Below are 20,376 nucleotides of genomic sequence, written 5' to 3'. Positions count from 1 at the left end.
TGAGCCCCGGGAACCCAGGGACAGGGACTCGGGGGTGGGTACTTGAACCTGCCTAATTAATTCTGGGATCCTGGGCGCGCAGGTGAATGAATGAGTGGAAAGGTGAGATTTCCCCAACTTTCGTACAGATGTAAAAATTGTAGGGCTTGTTTTAATTAAAAAACAATACTCTCCAAGGAAGTGCCCCACTTCTGCACCGAGAGCAGAAAGCTGGTCGGTGAGGGGGGTTCCTGGGCAGGCCCCTCTCCTTCCCCGGTGCTTCCCTGGGACAGCTCAACCCGAGTGCAGTGTCCCCACGGCGACCCCCCCCGGCCCCCCGCCCCCCCCACCGCACGGCTTCCAGCGACGTCTGCACACACCGCGCCCTGCTCCTGGAATCCAACTGGAACCAGCAGAGGGGAAACGAGGCCGGTGGATGCGGGGCGCGCTCCCCCGACCTCTCCCAGCCCCCTCCGTCCCTCCCCACCCCCCGCCCCGCCCAGACCGGAGGTAGCGGGAGATTGCACACGTGGGCCTGGGAGTTTCCGAACTTTGGAAGAGAGTACCTGGAGAGACTCTGGGAGGAGAGGGCCGGCCGCCGCCTCCTAGGGGTGCTGTTTATTTAAGGGTCAACGCAGGACGCTGCGCGAAGCACCTGGCACAACCTGGGGAACCGTGGGGCTAGGGGGTGGACGCCCCCCGCGAACGCCCCGGGCGGGGGAAGGAAATGGGGAGGAGACGTCGTGTCCTAAGTGACCCGGTCACAGACCCGCCCGAATCCGGGGGTTATGGGGGGTGAGCTCAGAGGGCCAGCCCAGGGCGCTCTTTCTCGGCTTTCCAGGAACACCAAGCGGCACGAGCTTCCGCGGGAGCGGGGTCCCACCGGCAGGCGCCAGCGCGGTCCTCCCACGACCCAGCCCGTCCCAGCCACCCCACCGCACTCCGCGTCCTCCGCGGGGCTGCAGCCAAGGAGGGCGCTGGCCGGGCACGTCACTCGCCAAGTCACATCAATACCCACGAGCGAACGACTTCCTATAATAAACAAACGCCGCCGCCGAGAAGGCATCTCCAGCCCCGCTGGCGCGAGGCCCCGGCTCTGCGGCTTCGGCGGGGGCGGGGGTCGCCGCGGTTCAGGCCAACCCCCCACTTCCCGAGGGGTGGGAGGAGGGCGGTGCGAAAAGTCCCGGGACGCTCCCGCCCCTCCTCCTCCCCGCCTTCCCCGAGGAGACCTCGGCCCCCAAATCCGGATTCCCAGGGCCCCTCCCCCTGCCCTGAGCTCGCCGCTTTGAAATTTCAAAGAAAACCCCTCCTCGGAGCCCGGAGCCCGGGGCTGGTAGCCGCTCCCCAACCCCGGGACCACGCGGGCAGGTTTACGAGCGAGGGGCCACTTTATGGCCCGGGCCATAAAACGCAAATCCCACCTCTTTGAAAGCGCCCTCCGCCCGGGACTCACCATAAAAAGAAGAGGAGATGCGCCCCCCGCCCCCTCCTCCCGCCGGCCCCGAACTCCTCGTAACCTCGGCGTTCTCGGGGTGCCGGGGACAGTCCCGGGGGCCGCCGGGGAAGGGGGCGCCGGCGGAGAGGGAAGGCGGCGAGACGCAAAGTTAGAGGCCGGGCAGAGGGAGGGCGAGGGGAGGCGGGCGGGCGGCACGGCCAGGGAGGGTCGCGGAGGCCCGAGCCCCGCGCGCCAGGCGGGCGGTCCCGGGGACGGCGGGCGACGCGGGCGGGACGAGAGCGGCGCCCCCCGCGGGCTGCGGCCGGGCTGCGGGCCGGGGGGTCGGGGGCCCGGGAGCCGGCGGGGCGGCGGGGAGGCGGAGGCCGCCCGGGGCCGCGGCGCTTTCTCATGCAAAGCAGCGGCGGGGCGGGGCGCGCGGGGCGGGGCGGGGCCTGTCAGCGCTCGGCTTTTCTGCCCCCCTTCGCCTTTTTGCGAGTCTTCTCATCCCGGGACGCAAACCTCGAAACAGCTGCCGGCTGGGCCCGGCCGAGGCCGGCGCAGGCAGGGAGGAGCCGCCCGGGCCGCGGGGGCGCCGCGAGCTGGAGCTGGCCCGGCCTCGGTGCGCCGTCTCCGCCCGCTCCAGACGCGCCGCCCGGGCGCCCCGAGAAGAGGCCAAAGTTTGCCGCGGCAGTGAGTCGAAGCCCGCGCCGGGCCGCTGCGCGGGGAGCTCCGGGGGCTTCCCTCGCTTCCCGGTATTGTTTGCAAACTTTGCTCCTCTCCGCCGCGGCCCCCAACTGGGCGGAGGCCGGGCGCGGGAGCCGAGCCGGGGGGCGCCGTGCGCGGCGCTCGGGCCAGGCTGGGCGGGCATGGGCGGGGGCCCGAGCAGGGGTGCGGAGCCGGGGCCAGCGGCCGCCCGCGCCCGGGAGCGGCGGCGCTGAGGGGCGCGGGGCCCCCCGCGAGGACACTCCGGACGCCAGCAGCATGCAGCGCCCGGGCCCCCAACTGTGGCTGGTCCTGCAGGTGCTGGGTGCGTGCGCCGCCATCAGCTCCATGGACATGGAGCGCCCGGGCGACGGCAAGTGCCAGCCGGTCGAGATCCCCATGTGCAAGGACATCGGCTACAACACGACCCGCATGCCCAACCTGATGGGCCACGAGAACCAGCGCGAGGCGGCCATCCAGCTGCACGAGTTCGCGCCGCTGGTGGAGTACGGCTGCCACGGCCACCTCCGCTTCTTCCTGTGCTCGCTGTACGCGCCCATGTGCACCGAGCAGGTCTCCACGCCCATCCCCGCCTGCCGGGTCATGTGTGAGCAGGCCCGGCTCAAGTGCTCCCCGATCATGGAGCAGTTCAACTTCAAGTGGCCGGACTCGCTGGACTGCCGGAAGCTCCCCAACAAGAACGACCCCAACTACCTGTGCATGGAGGCGCCCAACAACGGCTCGGACGAGCCCGCCCGCGGCCCGGGCCTGTTCCCGCCGCTGTTCCGGCCGCAGCGGCCCCACGGCGCGCAGGAGCACCCGCTGAAGGACGGGGCTCCCGGGCGCGGCGGCTGCGACAACCCGGGCAAGTTCCACCACGTGGAGAAGAGCGCGTCGTGTGCGCCGCTCTGCACGCCCGGCGTGGACGTGTACTGGAGCCGCGAGGACAAGCGCTTCGCCGTGGTCTGGCTGGCCGTCTGGGCGGTGCTGTGTTTCTTCTCCAGCGCCTTCACGGTGCTCACCTTCCTCATCGACCCGGCGCGCTTCCGCTACCCCGAGCGCCCCATCATCTTCCTCTCCATGTGCTACTGCGTGTACTCCGTGGGCTACCTCATCCGCCTGTTCGCCGGCGCCGAGAGCATCGCCTGCGACCGCGACAGCGGCCAGCTCTATGTCATCCAGGAGGGGCTGGAGAGCACCGGCTGCACGCTGGTCTTCCTGGTGCTCTACTACTTCGGCATGGCCAGCTCGCTGTGGTGGGTGGTCCTCACGCTCACCTGGTTCCTGGCCGCCGGCAAGAAGTGGGGCCACGAGGCCATCGAGGCCAACAGCAGCTACTTCCACCTGGCGGCCTGGGCCATCCCGGCGGTGAAGACCATCCTCATCCTGGTCATGCGCAGGGTGGCGGGGGACGAGCTCACCGGGGTCTGCTACGTGGGCAGCATGGACGTCAACGCGCTCACGGGCTTCGTGCTGGTCCCCCTGGCCTGCTACCTGGTCATCGGCACGTCCTTCATCCTCTCGGGCTTCGTGGCCCTGTTCCACATCCGGAGGGTGATGAAGACGGGTGGCGAGAACACGGACAAGCTGGAGAAGCTCATGGTGCGCATCGGGCTCTTCTCCGTGCTGTACACCGTGCCGGCCACCTGTGTGATCGCCTGCTACTTCTACGAACGCCTCAACATGGATCACTGGAAGATCCTGGCGGCGCGGCACCAGTGCAAGATGAACAACCAGACGAAAACGCCGGACTGCCTGATGGCCGCCTCCATCCCCGCCGTGGAGATCTTCATGGTGAAGATCTTCATGCTGCTGGTGGTAGGCATCACCAGCGGGGTGTGGATTTGGACCTCCAAGACGCTGCAGTCCTGGCAGCAGGTGTGCAGCCGCAGGTTAAAGAAGAAGAGCCGGAGAAAACCGGCCAGCGTGATCACCAGCGGTGGGATTTACAAAAAAGCCCAGCATCCGCAGAAAACTCACCACGGGAAATACGAGATCCCGGCCCAGCCGCCCACCTGCGTGTGAACGGGACTGGAGGGAAGGGCACGGGACGCCTGGAGCTAAGACGTGCTGCTTTTCTTGGTTGGTTGGTTTTTTTGTTTTTTTTGTTTTTTTAATAAAAGCAAAAGAAAAATAAATACAAAAGTGTTTACCCTGAAATTCAGGATGCTGCGATACACTGAAAGGAAAAATGTACTTAAAGCGCGTGTTGTTTTTCCAGTGAAGTAGCTCTTGTGTAACTCATTTGTGGTAAAGTAGTTGATTCAGCCCTCAGAAGAAAACTTTTGTTTAGAGCCCTCCGTAAATATACATCTGTGTATTTGAGTTGGCTTTGCTACCATTTACAAGCAAGAGGACTTTTAACTGCTTTGCAAATTCAAAAGCCTCCCCTGCCTTAGCAAATGAGCTGCCCCCAGGGCCCACCCCACCCCGGGAGGCGGCAGTGCTGGACGGCAGGCAGGCAGAGGAAAGTCGGGACCCAGCCCAGGGCAGCCTCACAGGCCAGTGGACTTGGAGTCGCTTAAAACAGACTCTGGCCTTCACCAATAGTCTCTCTGCAAGACAGAAACCTCCATCAAACCTCACATTTGTGAATTCAAACGATGTGCAATACATTTTTTTTTCTCTTTCCTTGAAAATAAAAAGAGAATTCTGCTGTACATAAAGACAACAAAAGAAATCTAACAAAAGAACCAGAGGCCTGGCCATCAGAAACCCTTTAGTGCTACATTCTGTGGCTTTTTAATGGAAACCAAGCCGTGGTGATACACTTGGACTGATTTGTGGAAAGGAGTGGGGAAGAGGGAGAAGGAGCATTCAAAAGTTACCCGTGGGCTTATTGACTCTTTCTGTTGTTAAGTGATTTCCACAACAGATCAGGAAGCACTAGGTTGGCAGAGACAAACTTTGTCTAGTGTGTCCTCTTTACAGTGCCAGGAAAGAGTGGTTTCTGCTTGTGTATATTTGTAATATATGATATTTTTCATGCTCCACTATTTTATTAAAAATAAAATATGTTCTTTAGTTTGCTGCTAGTCCCTGGTGTGTGGTGAGGTTTCCCTTCTGTGTGTGTGGAGAGAATACAGGAAGCTTCCTCCCTTAGCTTTTTAAGCACATTCTGGGGGCGGTGGGGGGATGCTTCTAGCCAGAGAGCACCGGGTATCTATATAAAATTATAGATAGGAGGGTTCCAAGGTTGGGAGAATAATCCACTTGTGAGTTTCAGAGGAATTGCAGGCAGGCAAGGTGTGAAGTTGGAAGTCATTTCTGTGACTGTTGATAGCTAGACATGAGGCTTAGTTGTAGACACACGTCACCACGGAGAGCCTCACCAGTAAGCGTGGATGCACTCGTGAGCCTGGATTAGCCTGTTCTAATATATTCAGAGAGCAGAGCCAACCGGGTAGGAGAACGAAATCATTTGTGTTCAGTTGACCTGCTGGGCTCCAGTGGTACCTAGACAGAGCTGAGTACATCAGCCTGATGTGTGCTGGCTTTGCATCGACTCTGAACCATGGAGACATCTAGAAAACAGATTACAGACTGGGGTGGGATAAGATACCTGCTGAGGGTGGGGAGTCCTTAAGGGGAAGTTAAGCAGTTTGGAAGTTCATGGTATTCAGATCTTCAGGGTTTGCTGTGAGAACTGGGTAGCTGTAAGGAGCTGGTCCAGCTCTGCTGGTCAAAGGCACAGCTACACTCAAGTTCCAGCCAGAAGGAAGCAAGGGCACAGCGCAGTCCTACTGTGGGGAGGACGCTTAATGTAAAGCAAGCCAAGCTGCCCTGTGGGGAGGGCTCTTAATATAAAGCAAGCCAAGCTGCCCCTGGGCCCAGGCCTTTGTCCAGGTCCAAGTTAAACCACGAGCTCAGAAGAATGTGGAGCATAGAGGTCGCATGTGCCACCACTGAGGAGCACCTGGAGCCAGTGCAGTCTGTTTTCTGAAGAGGGTGCTCAAAAATTAAACCTGGTAAACGTAAGACCACACATCAACATGAGGGCCAGGAACAGACGTACGTTGGTTTGGGGGGCTGCTGCACATGGCCGTGAGTATTTGGAGTCTGCAGGAGCAGGCAGATCCTGGTTTGGGATCAAGTCTCAGGAAGAGAAACACAAGCTAGGTAGGCAAAGTACGTTAATGCAAAACCCCAAATAGCTTTCAGGACAGTAGAAAAGAAGAGGGAACGAACGGTTTTAGAAATGCCCCCAAATACACATTTCTAGTCGATTGTGTTCACCTAGTCCCCTAAAATACTGCATAGAAACATTGATGTCTATGTGCACGTATGCGTAGAGGATTTCCTTTTTGCCGCTTTTAGGGGAAATAAAAATAACATATTTGGAATAGAACTTTTAAAAAGTCCAGAAGGACAGCATTGCCCGGCGCTGCTGTGAGCCACGGAGCTGGACATAACCCCACAGACATTTGGTTCTAAAGTTCCTGGACTGCAGCAGCTTCAGAGCTGCCCGTGCTCAGGTGTGTGGGCTCGAAAATGTGGTCCCAAGGAAAGACATATTCAACAACAGACCTAAGAGCCTTTGTTGTGATTTAGCCCTGAATGTGTCTCACTGCGGATCTGTTCCAGAAATGACCGATCTTGTTTACGAAAGTGAAGGGCTCATCACATGTGGTTGGGTTAGGTGCAGCTGGGTGAGTTTCACAGTGAGCAGTACAAGTAGCAGCTGTAGAGCTTCTAAGCAAACTGCCTGAAGGTCTTCCTCTCTCTCTCTGCTGAGCTGAAATCTGACCCTCCGTCACACAGACAGGGAGTCTTAGGAGAAGCATCAAGGCCTAAAAGTCAGAAAGCTGAGGAGGAGGTGGGGGGAGTGAGGAAGAAAGAAAGAAAGAAAGAAAAGCCCACACGACCAGATCACTAGTCCGTAGATTCTCTTTAGCTCTGTGCAGCGTTTCCAAAGGAATTGTTGACAGCATTAATTTGGAGATTTCTCAGCATCTGGGCCCCACGGCCTTAGTTGTAGAAAAATGGCCACCTGTTTTGGATGGTAGTGGTGGAGTCATAGAAGAAGCCCAAAGAAGGAGATTGTCCAAGATCACACTCGGTACACACCCATTCATCCCTCCCTTCCTTCCTCCAGCCTCTGGCCAATCCTGTGGCCTTGCGGCAGACAGGAGAGACCCACACGGCACATCTGTGCTTCTGCGATGCATCAGGGCAGTAGTCCCAGAGGTGGACACATTTCCGCCTCTATATAAATGCACAGGGCGGAAGATTCAGCCTGTGTGATGTCAAACCAAGGGGAAGCTGCAGGGTCGCGTGGAAGGCAAGAGAAGTTATCAACAGAGCATCAAAAACTCCATCAGGACCGAACTGCGTCTGGCTCCTGATCCCCTATGTAAGCCCACACCTGGCAGAGGGCTTTGGATGTAGTAAGAGTAACTACAATAATAGCAAAGACCGTGATAACAGTAACTGTCACAACACAGCCTTGAGGGTGCTTGCGTTCTGAACAGGTTGCTGGGACTGTCTCAGTGAACCCTCACAACGCATTCAGGGAGGTATCGTCATCAGCCCCGCTTTACATGTAAAGACCCTGATGCACAGAGAGGTTAAATGAATTCCCAGGGTCACGTGACAAGTAAAAGAGCCCGAACATGAACAGGGTGGCCTGATAACAGAGCTGGAACCCCCAAATCAGTAAGCAATTGTTGAATGAATGAATGAATGAATGAATGAACAAACGAACGAATGAATGATAGCTGACCACTTTACATGCATTCATTCAATCCTCTGACACACTCTGGCGGCACTGCTCTCATGCCATATCAGATGAGGAATTCGGAGCACAGAGAAGTCGAGTCACTTACCCAAGGTCACACAGATAGCAAGCAGAGTCCAGCATGCAGTCCTGGGCTGTGTGGCTCCAGACCTGCACCTCTAGCCACCAGGCTCTCCCACCTTTCTGGTTTCTCAGGACTTGACTAAGTTATTTCATCTTCACAGCAGCACTGCTGCACCTTTATTCCAAGCCAAAGGGGAACAAGGTCGCATGGCAAAGGGAAAAGGCCATTTGGCCAGCATCGGGGAGCCCAAGGGAGGAGGCGGCGGCAGCCTGCGTGTTTGCAGCAGTCGGGAGGGTGCTGGCGGTGGGGGCGGGGTGGGGGGAGCAGGTGGACGGAGAGGTCCTTAGAAGGCAGAACCAGGACTTTATTTTATTCAGAGAGGGAGCAAGAAGGGATGTCAGGGAGGACCACACTGTTTCTGACTTCCGTGGCAAGATGACATTCATCTAGACAGGAGAAAGTGAACGAAGGGCGGGCAATGAGATGGGGAGCAAAGGTGACTGCAGTGTGGACTGTTTGCCGTCCGGGTGACAGTAGAGAAGTTGAGATAAGGTCACGATCACAGGCAGGGGTTTGACATGGTGAGAGTCGGAGCTGTGGTTAACCTCAGTGACAGAGGAGGAAGGAGGGCAGACCTCAGGGCCAGCTGAACAAAGAGGAGGCTGCAAGGGGGGCTGTGACTGGAGCAGCACCTCATCCACTTGGGCGCTGGGTGCCCATTTTTACTATAAGAGGATTGGCAGAGGAGATTATGTAAATGGTCTTATCCAATGTCAAAATATGTGCTCCAGATAGCGCTAAGGGGGAATGCAGCAAAGGTCTTACAGGAGTCAGTTCGGAGGATCCACTCCTGCCCGTGATACTCAGCCTCTGTATCTTTAACTTAACCCTTGGGCTACCCGAGTAAAATTAAAATCAGCTCCAAGGGCTGATAATTCTGAATTCTCCACTAGCGCCTTGGGGATGCTACTTTAAGACAGAGAAACAAAAGAGAAAAATCAAGAAGTATTCTTGAGGCCATAGATATTATCCTACGTTCTAGATTATGTTCTCAGAAGGAGGAGAAAGAAATACAGGAAATGATAACAGATTGGAGTACAAGCTGGCGTCTTATGAGCAGATATCACGTAATTGGAACTGAACTATACCTTGCGTTGTCAGTGAGCTGGTTTTCACTTTGACTCAACCACATACATGTTGCTTCACCTTGAGCAAGATACCAGAAGATTCCTGCCTCGGTTTCTTCATCTGTAAAATGGGCGTGATAACAGTACCTACCTCACCGGACTGTCACTCATGAATAGCTCCTGCTGATTGAACAAATATTACATGCTCAATTTTTTAAGTTCTCTGCATTTATTAATTCATGTGCCCCTCACAGCAGCCCTAGGAGTTATGGTATGAGATGAAATAAAACCATTTGTGTAAAGTACTTGGAAGATTGCTTGGCGCAGAGCAAAATGCTCAATAAATATGAGCTATTTTGATGTCTTTTTTGTCCCTCCCTGCAAAGAAAGTTAAACCCTGAAAGCTAATGAGTAGCACTCTTTAAAGAGAATGAGCTTTTTTTTCTTACAGAAACACTTTTTCCAATACTATGTTCAGGTTCCACAGAAAACCCACTGATCTTTCAAATTTAAAAGGCAGGCACAGAGCCTCTACAGCAGTGAAAAATATTCTCTGTCTTTCTCTTTGAACACAATAACATCATAGCTGACTTCCCAGGAAATCAGACCTCATGCACGGACACCTCTATACACAAACGGATAAAGACGGCTGGAATATGGAAATGCGGAAAAACGGTCAGACTTCAGGGAAGCTCTCGAAACGTGCGCAGGCGACATAGGGTGGGGGTGTTTTTAATGTTTTATTAAGAGTGTGAAGGCCAAGCTGGAGGGAGGAGGGAAGGAGACGTTTGAAATCTGAAAGAACAAGTTTCAGCTGCCGAGGTGAGCGGTCGTAATTGGGGACACTCCCAGGAAAATGATACCATTGGGTCCCACACAATGTCCGCAGCCCATCCAGACTTCTCAAAGGTCAGCGCCTGTCGCTTTGCTATTCTAAGACTTTTGGAATGTGTTTGTTTGTATGTGCGTTTTTGGGGACCAGGTTCCATCCAGGGGCATTTGGTTTGTAGGAAGGGATTCATAACAGCAACCCTTGCCATGTGCCCATCTCCTTCCCAGACGCCGGGGCCTCAGGGACTCTGTGGACGGGATGGGATGCTCTCGGGTGGTCTCTTGCAACAGATGTCCTCAAAGGATGCACTTTAGGGAATATTCACACTTAAAAAAAAAAACATCTAAAACCTATCCTAACAGTGTTTTAAGTATTTTAGGCAGAACTACAAAGTGATGAACCCTGACGTGATGAATCAGGGCTGGGTTTCCAAAGGGACGATGGTGATCAGGAGCTGCAGGTGCCGACTTTGATCAGAACTGACAAGCTCATGAGATGCTGCAGCTCTCCCCGTTCCCCAGCCCTCCCCATCCCACCCTTGCCCCCAGGGCAGCAGCACCTGTTTGCCCCCTCCACGGTCTCCCTGCACTATTTTCGCCTCTCATAAAACACTTGGATTTTGTTGACTCTGAGTAAGATCGTTCATTTGTGAGTTGCCTCTCTTCCCGCAGCTCGTCTGAAACAGTCTTACTGAACTCGGCTCAATACCCACCTTGGTTTCTTTGGATTCCAGCATCACAGCAGAAGGCTCAAATTTGGACTAAACTCAGAAGCATTTTAGGTCAACAAAACTTTTTTTTTCTTCCAAGGGACTTTAAGTCTCAGGAATGTAAGTGGTAACTTGCTTTTCCACACACAGCACAAGGTAAAGAGAACATGAGATAGTCATGAAGAAGTCGTGATTCTGATTTGCTGTCATGATGGCACAGGTCTAAGGGGACCAAACAAAAGCAACAGAACAATTAGAACAAGGCCAGCTATAGCCTTTGACATCCTTCTCTGGTAGTCATGAATGTAACCATTTTCCACCAAAATAACCCAATGCTGGCCAGGCACAGTGGCTCACGCCTGTAATCCCAGCACTTTGGGAGGTCAAGGTGGACGAATCATGAGGTCAGGAGTTAGAGACAAGCCTGGCCAACATGGTGAAACCCCGCCTCTATTAAAAATACAAAAATTAGCTGGGCATGGTGACAGGCACTATAATCCCAGCTACTTGGGAGGCTGAGGCAGGAGAATCGCTTGAACCTGGGAGACAGTGGTTACAGTGAGCCAAGATTGCACCACTGCACTCTGGCCTGGGCAACACAGCAAGACTGTCTCAAACAAAACAAAACAATACTACAGCAAAATTCTGAGCCAAATCATATCTCTCGGGTAAACAGAGGGCATTCGAGAGAAAAACCATGCAATAGGAAGGAGGCATCACATGAAGTTGGAAACGTAGTATTTTTATTTTCAGCTGATCTCTAAAGGCTTTATACTTTCCAAGACAAAAATCTTCACACATGTCCCAGGGATGAGTCAAAAAAAGAAAAAGAAATCAGGTAAAACAATCCCTCTGGGTCAGGGGTGTGCCTGTCACTCAGTCTGGTCAGTGAAATGTGAAGGAAGCTTTCCTAGTAAGTTAAAAAAAAAAAGTGGGGGGGGTGTCGGGGGATGTGCATGTGGGAGCTTTCCTAGTGAGATTAAAAAAATAGGGGTGTGGGTAGGTTCTAGGAAAGATCTTGCTTCACGATAAAAAAAAAAAAGATGAGGAAACCTGTCGTTTTTTTCTGCACAGAATGTGGCGTGTGAAAACCACATATGGAGCTCTTGCAACCATCTTGTGTCCACGAGGCAATACACTCAACTTTAAAGCCAAAATTCTGAGATGGCAGGGAAGCAAGATAGAGTCAGCTTCGTGAGGTCTCATTAAACGACTTCACCCACCAGATTCTGGTTCTGCCAAGTAACCAACACTGTCTGGACTCCCTGAGAGTTGGCAGGTCGGGCGTTCCGTGCCTCTTGGAAAAGACACTGATACAGTGGATTAGTCCGGGGCATCTCCAGCCCCACTGTGCATACAAACCATTGGAGCTCTTGCTAAAAGGCAGCTCCTGATTCAGGAGGTCTGGGTGGGAGCCCACATTCCGCATTTGTAGTTAGTTCCCAGGCAATGTTGATGCTGCTGGTTCTCCCGACCCCTTTGAGTGAAGGTTCCACTTGGCCACCCACCTGAAGTCCAGCCCCCGCCCCCACTTATTCCTGTCTGTAATTCTACGGACGCATCTTGGCCATCACTTCTTGGGTGTCCAATAGTGGACCAGCAGTCAATTAAAACCATTTCTTATGTTGAGTTAAAATTTGCTTTCTTGCGACCATTTGCTGCTATTGTCTCTACTTTTGCCACGTAGAGCAAGTCTACTTCTTTTTCCATGTGGAAAGCCTCTTACGTATGGGAGCTTATTACAAATGCAGAATGTAGGGTCCCACCCAGACCTACTGAATCAGGAGCTGCCTTTCAGCAAGAGCCCCAGGGATTTGTATGCACAGTAGGGTCTGAGACGCCCTGGGCTACTGTGCTGTATCAGGAGTATTTTCCTAAGAGGCTGGGAACACTCAACCTGCCAGCTCTCAGGGAATCCAGTGAGGATTATGTGCTCCCAAGATCTTTCTTTTTATTCTTAAAACTGTTGCCCAGATAACTGAGTTTCATCTTGCTGGCTGCCCTCAGAGTGTGCTTACCATGGTCTTAATTCTTGTCCAAGAGGAATGTGCCCGTGGAGACCATTTTCCAGGAAGTGTCCAACAAGGAGTGGGATCCTTAGACACCCACAGAAAACCTTATACGATATAATGGGGCACTGAAAGCATTTTTATTAAAGCCAGACACAAAACACGGCTGTCTACGTCACTACCCCAAACGTGATCAAGCCTGAAGTCCCAGAAGAGGAAGGAGAAAGGAAAGGAAAATCACTGGGAACTGTCATTATGTGCAGCTGTTGTCACTGAAAAGCAACTTAGCTGGAAATAGAATTGATGAGCTTTTCATAAGGAGACCAGGACAAAACGTAGCTACAAAAATCGAGAGCATCCTCATGGACCAGCAGTAACCGGTTGAAGATATAAAGAAAATTAAAGCTCACATACGCGATGCCTACGATAAGCACAAACTACCTAGAAATTGACTTAGGGGGTGTGCGAGCGTTTCTGAAGACAATGTGAAGGTGTTACTGAAGAGCGTAAATAATTGGCTCGAATAATTGGAAACTCCTGTCATGTGCCTGTAAATTTGCCAATTGTCCCCAAGTTAATTCCTGCATACAATGCAAATGCAACTTTAAAATATGTATTTTAGGGGAACTCCACAAAACCCTATTAAATCCATAAAATTTGAGCAATAGTCAAGGAAAAAAGCCTGGAACAGGGAGAAGACAAGACATAATCTGTGGGTGAAGTACATGGTGAATCTGCAGTGACTAAGACAGCAGGGGTCAAGGGTGAAAACAGAAAAAAATAATGGAACAAAATATAAAATCCAGAAAGAGTCTCAAGTGCATTTGGAACTTTATATACTGTTGAAGCTTATTTTAGATGTGGGGAAAGTTATGTTACATCCTCACCTCATACCTTTCATCAAAATACATGTTGAATTGATAAAACTTTTAAACATAAAATAATATAATCACTGGGGAAAATGTTATCTAAAATTTTCATTCAAGAGAAAGAAAATGCTGGTAAATATTTTTCATAAACTTACCAGGAAAATGTCTTCTTAGCATGACATCAAAGCTAAAACCATTTTTGAAAAATAATGATTTGACTACATGAGAATGTAAAATTCTGTAATGCAAGGAACCAGTTAGTTAAAAATGCAAAATCTCCATAAACAAAATTAAAAGACAAAAATGAGAGTTTCTTGTCTGGGTCTCTGAGTGAGCAATCCAAATCAGAAGAAATGCTAGTGGCCCATAAACCTGTGGAAAGATATTTAACCTCACTCCCACTAATCCAAGGGTACATGTAGAAAAACATGATTATTTCTGCCGAACAGGTTTTTGTTGTTTGTTTATTTTTGAGACAGAGTCTCACTCTGTTGCCCAGGCTGGAGTGCAGTGGTATGATCCCCGCTCACTGAAACCTCTGCTTCCCCAGTTCAAGCAATTCTCCTGCCTCAGCCCTCCAAGTAGCTGGGATTACAGGTGTTCACCACCAAGCCCGGCTAATTTTGTATTTTTAGTAGAGACGAGGTTTCACCAGGTTGCCCAGGCTGCTTTTGAACTCCTGATCTCAAGTGATCCACCTGCCTTGGCCTCCCAAAGTGCAGGAATTCAGGTCTGAGCCACGGCACCTGGCCAGGTGGGTACTTTTTTAAAAAGCTGATAACACCTAGATTTTGCCCAGGCGTGGAGAAACTGGCACCCTGTGTGACATGAGTGAACTATGGAGTAGCTCACCCTTTCTGGAGAACAACCGTGATGTGTACCTAGAGCCCTTTGACTCAGCAATTTCACTTCCAAATAAATGTTCTGTTGAAAATTGGGAACAATCTCAATATATTCCAGTGAGCTGACTGCTCAAGCCAATTATGGAAAATCCTTAAAACAGAGTATCATGTAGTCATTGAAGTAATTACGTAGCACCATGTTATTAACATGGGAACTGGCCACATGGCGTGGCTGAGCAGGCTGGCTTTCAGGCAGGACGGGCCAGGGCGGCCCTTCCAGTTTGTTTTGTGTGGTGTGTTTTCGAATGTGTCCACGCCCCTGTGCCAGATCAATGCTTAAACATTTCAAATATTACCCTGTTGTTACTAAACAAAGCAAGTTATATAATTCCTAAGTAAGACCAGCCTGGGCAACAGTGAGACCCAGTCTCAAAAAATAAAAAGAAAGAAAAGGAGAAAAGGGAGGGGAGGGGTGGGGAGGGCCAGGGGAGCAGAGGAGAGGAAAAAGAGGGCAGGAGCAGTGGCTCACGCCTGTAATCCCAGCAGGTTGAGAGGCTGAGTGGGCGGATAACTTGGGGTCAGGAGTTTGAGACCAGCCTTACCAACAGGGTGAAACCCCATCTCCACTAAAAATACTAAACTTAGCTGGGCGTGGTAGCAAGCACCTGACATCCCAGTTATTTGGGAGGCTGAGGCAGGAGAATCGCTTGAACCCAGGAGGCGGAGGTTGCAGTGAGCCAAGATCATGCTCTCCAGCCTGGGCGACAGAGCAAGACTGTCTCAAAAAAAAAAAAAAAGGAAACAAAAAGTCCCACAGACTTTGCAGTATCTGGTTATTCCAGAGCAAGTGTTACAGTGGTGCCTGTTTCACTGTGGGCATGAGCAGGCTGCCACCCTAGTGTTCATTTCACCCCTTTTGTCTTTGAGGATCCATGCAGCTGGGGGAATCCGGTCCTACCCTGTCTCCACTGGCTCGCTTCATTGAGGTATCCACAAAGGTGGGCATCGACCGAAACTAACCCAACCAATGTGAGGCTCAGGCACGGGTGGGCACAGACAACGTCTCTTCCTCTGGGTCAGGCAGCACAGGACCTGCGGTTCAAAGGGCCTCTGCCATGTCTACCATCTCAAGGCGCCCTGATCCCAGGAGAAGGTCAACACTTGGAGCAGGGCTATTTTCAAAAACTCTGACACTAAGCCATGGTGACGTGACACACCTTGCATCAAACAGCGCCTGGACAATATCTCTCTCAGGCTTTTCAGTTCATCAATTATACTTTGTAGAGACAGTTGTGTAGGGTTGTCTCTTCCTTGCAACCAACTGAGACAGGAATATAACTGCCACAGAAGTAGCTGCCTCACTAGACAAGAGACCAGCCACGGGAGGGAATGGATCTCCCAGGGTGTCTGGGTTCTTTGTTATTCCACAGTGAAACACCTCAACACTTAGGTTCTTAAAATGACACTTTTATTAATATTTGGCTCATCAATTTGGCAAGTCAGGAATGTCAGCAGGAATTGACTGGGTCATTTGTCTGGCCACCGTGGCGGTGGCTGGGGTGGCTGGGGCTGGGGAATCCACTTCTGCTTTTCATTCCACTCACAGACCTGGCCTCTCACTGTCCCCTTAGACTCTCTCTTTCCCCAAACCCCACATGGTGTCCCCTCCTCTGGTGGTGTCCCCTCCTATCGTGGCGTCCCCTCCTCTCGTGGCGTCCCCTCCTCTCATGGTGTCCCCTTCTCTCGGGCCTCCTCACATGGCTGTGGCTTGAGCCTCCTCACAGCATAGCTTGCTCAGAGTAAACTTCTTACACAGCAATTGGCTCTGCCCAGAGAGAGCATGCTAAGAGACAGAAGGTGGGGCTGGCTAGGGCACCCCTTCTGCCATGCTTTGTTTTGTTTTTTGTTTTGTTTTGTTTTGTTTTGTTCTGTTTTGTTTTTGAGACAGGGTCTTGCTCTGTTGTCCAGGCTATGGTGCTGTGGTGTGATAGAGCTCACCGACTCCTGGGCTCAAGTGATTCTCCCAACTCAGACTCCTGAATAGCTGGGACCACAGGTATGTGCCACCATGCCCAGCTAATTTAAACATTTTTTTTCTGTAAATTTAACATTTAAACATTGTTTTCCCTATGTTGCCCAGGCTGGTCTCAAACGCCTGGACTCAAGCAATCTTCCTGCCTCAGACTCCCAAAGTGGTGAGATTACAGGCATAAGCCACTGCACCAGACAGCCCCAACCTCCCAGGCTCAGGATCCTGCCACCTTGGCCTCCCAAGTAGCTGTGACTACAAGCATGTGCCACCATACCCAACTAATTTTTTAAGTTTTTTGTGGAGATGGGGCCTTGAACTCCTGGGCTCATGTCATCCTCCCTCCTCGGCCTCCCAAAGTGCTGGGATTACCACCGTGCTCTTTTGACAAAGCAGTCACGTAGCCTGCCTAACTTCAAGGAGACGAAAGTGAATCCCTGCCTCTCAGTCAGGGAAGGGGACAGGACCCTGTGGCCGTTACCACCCGGGACAGGGTGCCCCTAAATCCACAAAGAGAAAGCTCGGAAACGGGCCCCTTTCATCTCCTGCCCCGGACGCCCCATCTTTTGTTTTCTCATAAAATAGCAACAGAAGTTGACCCTAGATAGAATAATTAACTCCTTCCTGCCACAACGATCCTGTCTTTGTCTTGTGCGGCATTTCTGTGGCATGCTGATTTTTAGCCAGAGGAACTTCTTGAAAGAGGCTGGTGCGCAGCAATTTTCTCAAATGTGCTGACAGTTTGCGAGCCGCTGGAGGACTCCGGATCTGGTCTCCAGGCAGACAAGGGACACTTTTTGTGGGCTGAGCTTGTTTACTCCTGGAAAAACCTGGCTTCCTGTTTCTAAGGCGGAACAGGTTTAAAAGGCCTCATAAAAAAGGCTCCAAGGCCCCGTCACATGAAATGGCTCTTCCACAGTAACATTTGATGAGTTAAGTGTAAAGGAATCAGAAACATAAGGATTAAATTTCCTTGCAGATACACATAGGTTATAAATTAGGGGGGGAAAAATCATGTCAAAACATGCTTTGGCATTTCGCCAAGACTGAAAAGCTTTGAAAAATGGTTTGGGGATGGTAGCTGTAACTGTGCTCTCTCTTAGCCCACCCTTCCCGGTTTGTTAACGTTTATTTGTTTTTCAGTAAACGGCAGAAGAATTGCAGACTCGGGTGGAGGGAAGTGGTTCTATCTGAAGTTACTGAGTTTTTAAAATGTCATTCCTGAGAGATGATCCTGGATGGGGACGTTCAGCATTCTGGTTTTGTGTTGGTTTTAATTGAAATTTCAAAGAAAGGCCCATACCTCTTAGGGCGTTCAGTATCTCTCTTACTTAGATGAAGGGCCCGGGCAGCACGGGGCTCCTGACGTCCTGCGGTCTCGCGAGGATGGCTGCCTGGCCTTTCTTTCACCTGTTTCCAAGGGATTTATGCATCTGCGGGCTTTCCATTGGATCACGGATGGAGCCGATTCTCTGCTTTGGCAGATGGACAAAGAAGCTGAAGCTCTGATATTTAGGAGGAAACAAACATAAAGACAGAGACGTGGAGGTTTCTGCTTAAGAGGATATTTCTGGGGCAATATTTCACGATCTAGGACTTACAAATAGAAACACGCTATTTTTTTTTTTTTTTTTAAGATTTTCATTAGGAAACCTTCACAAATCCAAGTGTTGTTTAAAATGGGTCCAGTGACGCTGTCAATACTTTTGGGTATGCCTATACAGCTGGCCCATGTAATTTCTTGACTCACTTAGAAAGGACGGCGAGTTCTGAGCAGACCGAGGAGCACACCGCAGGGACCGCCCAGAGACGCTGATTTCCCACCTTTAAAAAATAAAATCGACACCAGGAATGTTTTCCTGGCAACTCCACCTGCTAATTACATTGTGGCTTCACCTGTGCTCAGCAGACACAAGAAACACTGGTCACCAGACATGAAAAACACCACAATCCCTCCCTCTGGGCCACCTTGACCGAGGAGCAGGCCCACGAGATGCGTTGGGTGAGTGCTCGATTCCTAGAAACATCTCTCAGTTCCGACTGACCGGGCGCAGGTGCAGCTCTGAGCGCAGCAGAGTGCACTCGGGGCGGCAACGATTTAGGGTCACCTGGATGCCTCTGTCCATGTTCGGTGCTGTGAGTACAGAAGGAGGGGAGGAAGCACAGAGGAAGGGGAGGCTCTGCACCCTCCGGCTACCCGTCCTCATCACCGGGGAGGTCCGGGAGGGGCCTCTGTGTCGTTCTTTCTCCGGTTCTGCCTCCCGATCCCCTCTCTTCCTCTCTTCCCCCAGAAGGCTGACCCCACACACTACATCTTCCTGACTTCTGGATTGGGTCCAGTTTGGCCAATGGGGTGGTACCAGCACAGGAGACTGGAAGGCTGGGAGAGAACTAGCTTTCAGTGCACAGGTTCCGCCCTGCCCCTCCCGGCCAGGCCTGGCGTGGCGGGCGCCCAGTCCCTGCAGCCGTGGCCACTGCGGGTGGTGGCCTCTCTCTCCAAGCTGCTGCGGCTCAGCGTCTCCCAGGCTCCATCAGACTGGTTCCAGAGCAGTGGCACCCACCGGGGCGTTCTCTCCAGGTCTCGATGTTCACTTCTGTTTCTCTTAACTTCACCCACATTGTATTAGGGCTCTCTAGAGGGACAGAGCTAATGGAATATATATATATATAAAGGGGAGTTTGTTAAGTATTAACTCACACAATCACAAGGTCCACAATAGGCCGCCTGCAGGCTGGGGAGCAGGGAGAGCCAGTCCGAGTTCCCAAACTGAAGAACCTGGAGTCTGACGTTCAAGGGATCACCTAGGAAGCATCGGCATGGGAGGAAGATGTGGGCTGGGAGGCTAGGCCGGGCTCCCTTTTCATATTTTTCTGCCCACTTATATTCGAGCCAGGGTTGGCCGCTGCTTAGATGGTGCCTACCCAGGTGAAGGGTGGGTCTGCCTTCCCCAGCCCACTGACTGAAATGTTAAACTCCTTTGGCAACACCCTCACAGACAGACCCAGGATCAATCCTTTGTATCCTTCCATCCAAGTTGACACTCTGTATTAACCATCACACACACCTTGACCAAAAGTTCCTCTCTTAAATCCTTTCCAGGGAAACCCTCTGTCACAGCAGCTCGGGCTGCGACAGTAAAATGCCATGGGCTGGGTGACTTCACAACAGACCTTTACTGCTCCCCGTTCTGGAGGCAGCACAAGATCAATCCTACAAGATCAAGGTGCAGATTCCATTCCCAGTCAGGGCTCCCTCTCGGGAGTGCAGACAGCGGCCTCCTTACTGCCTGTCTTCCGCGTGTGCGGGTGAAGGGTCAGGTACATCTTTCCTCTTCTGAGCCCATCACCCCCTCCCCCCTACCCAGCCTCATCTCACCCCAGTCAGTCCCCCAAAGCCCTCACCTGCTGATACCATCATACGGGGGGGCCAGGGGTCAGGCCTCAACACATGAATTCTGGGGGGACACAGCCCATCCACCCTCTGAGAACTACCTGTCTCCTGCAGAAACCCCAATGGACCCTCTTTTCACCTCAACTTAAGCTATTTAATTCATTCCCACAGATATTTATTGAATATCTACTGCTAGGCATGGGAGAAAAAACAGACAAATCTTACCAAGTGTATGAAAGCTTATCAGGTATTTGATAAATAAGATCTCCTTCCATCCCCACAAAAATATGTGCTTTTCCCATTTTCCAGGAAGAGGAAATGAGGGTTAAAGAAAAAGTAGAGAAAAGAAAGGGTGTTTGCACAGCCAAGGCAGCCAGTCAGTAGCAAAGCAGTTATTCATCTTCAGGTTGATTTTTCTTTAAATGATTCGTTGAGGTGAAGTTCACACAACATAAAGTGAAGCATTTAAAGTGTGTCACTCAGGGACACGTAGAACATTCACGGCGTGTGTAGCCACCACCTCTGTGCGGTTCCAAAATATCATCACTCCAGGGTAAACCCTCCACCCAGCAACGAGTCCCTCGCCGACCTTCCCTCCCAGGCCCCTGGCGACTGCTCAACTCCTTTCTGTCTCTCTGGGTTTGCGCCTTC

At 51.9% G+C, this 20,376-nt stretch overlaps 1 protein-coding gene across 1 annotated transcript; it reads left to right on the top strand.

Annotated features, from left to right (window-relative positions):
- The first annotated feature begins 1,911 nt into the window (after positions 1-1,911).
- On the top strand, positions 1,912-5,151 carry FZD10 (frizzled class receptor 10). Its single transcript, XM_003937134.4, has one exon. The coding sequence runs from the start codon at positions 2,396-2,398 to the stop codon at positions 4,139-4,141; it is 1,746 nt and encodes a 581-aa protein (XP_003937183.2). The 5' UTR covers positions 1,912-2,395; the 3' UTR covers positions 4,142-5,151.
- The last annotated feature ends 15,225 nt before the right edge of the window (positions 5,152-20,376 follow it).

This window comes from Saimiri boliviensis, chromosome 7 (genome assembly GCF_048565385.1).
Source record: "Saimiri boliviensis isolate mSaiBol1 chromosome 7, mSaiBol1.pri, whole genome shotgun sequence".
NCBI lineage: Eukaryota > Metazoa > Chordata > Mammalia > Primates > Cebidae > Saimiri > Saimiri boliviensis.
Note: the sequence above shows the minus strand (reverse complement) of the source record. Positions and strands in the feature narration are given on the sequence as shown.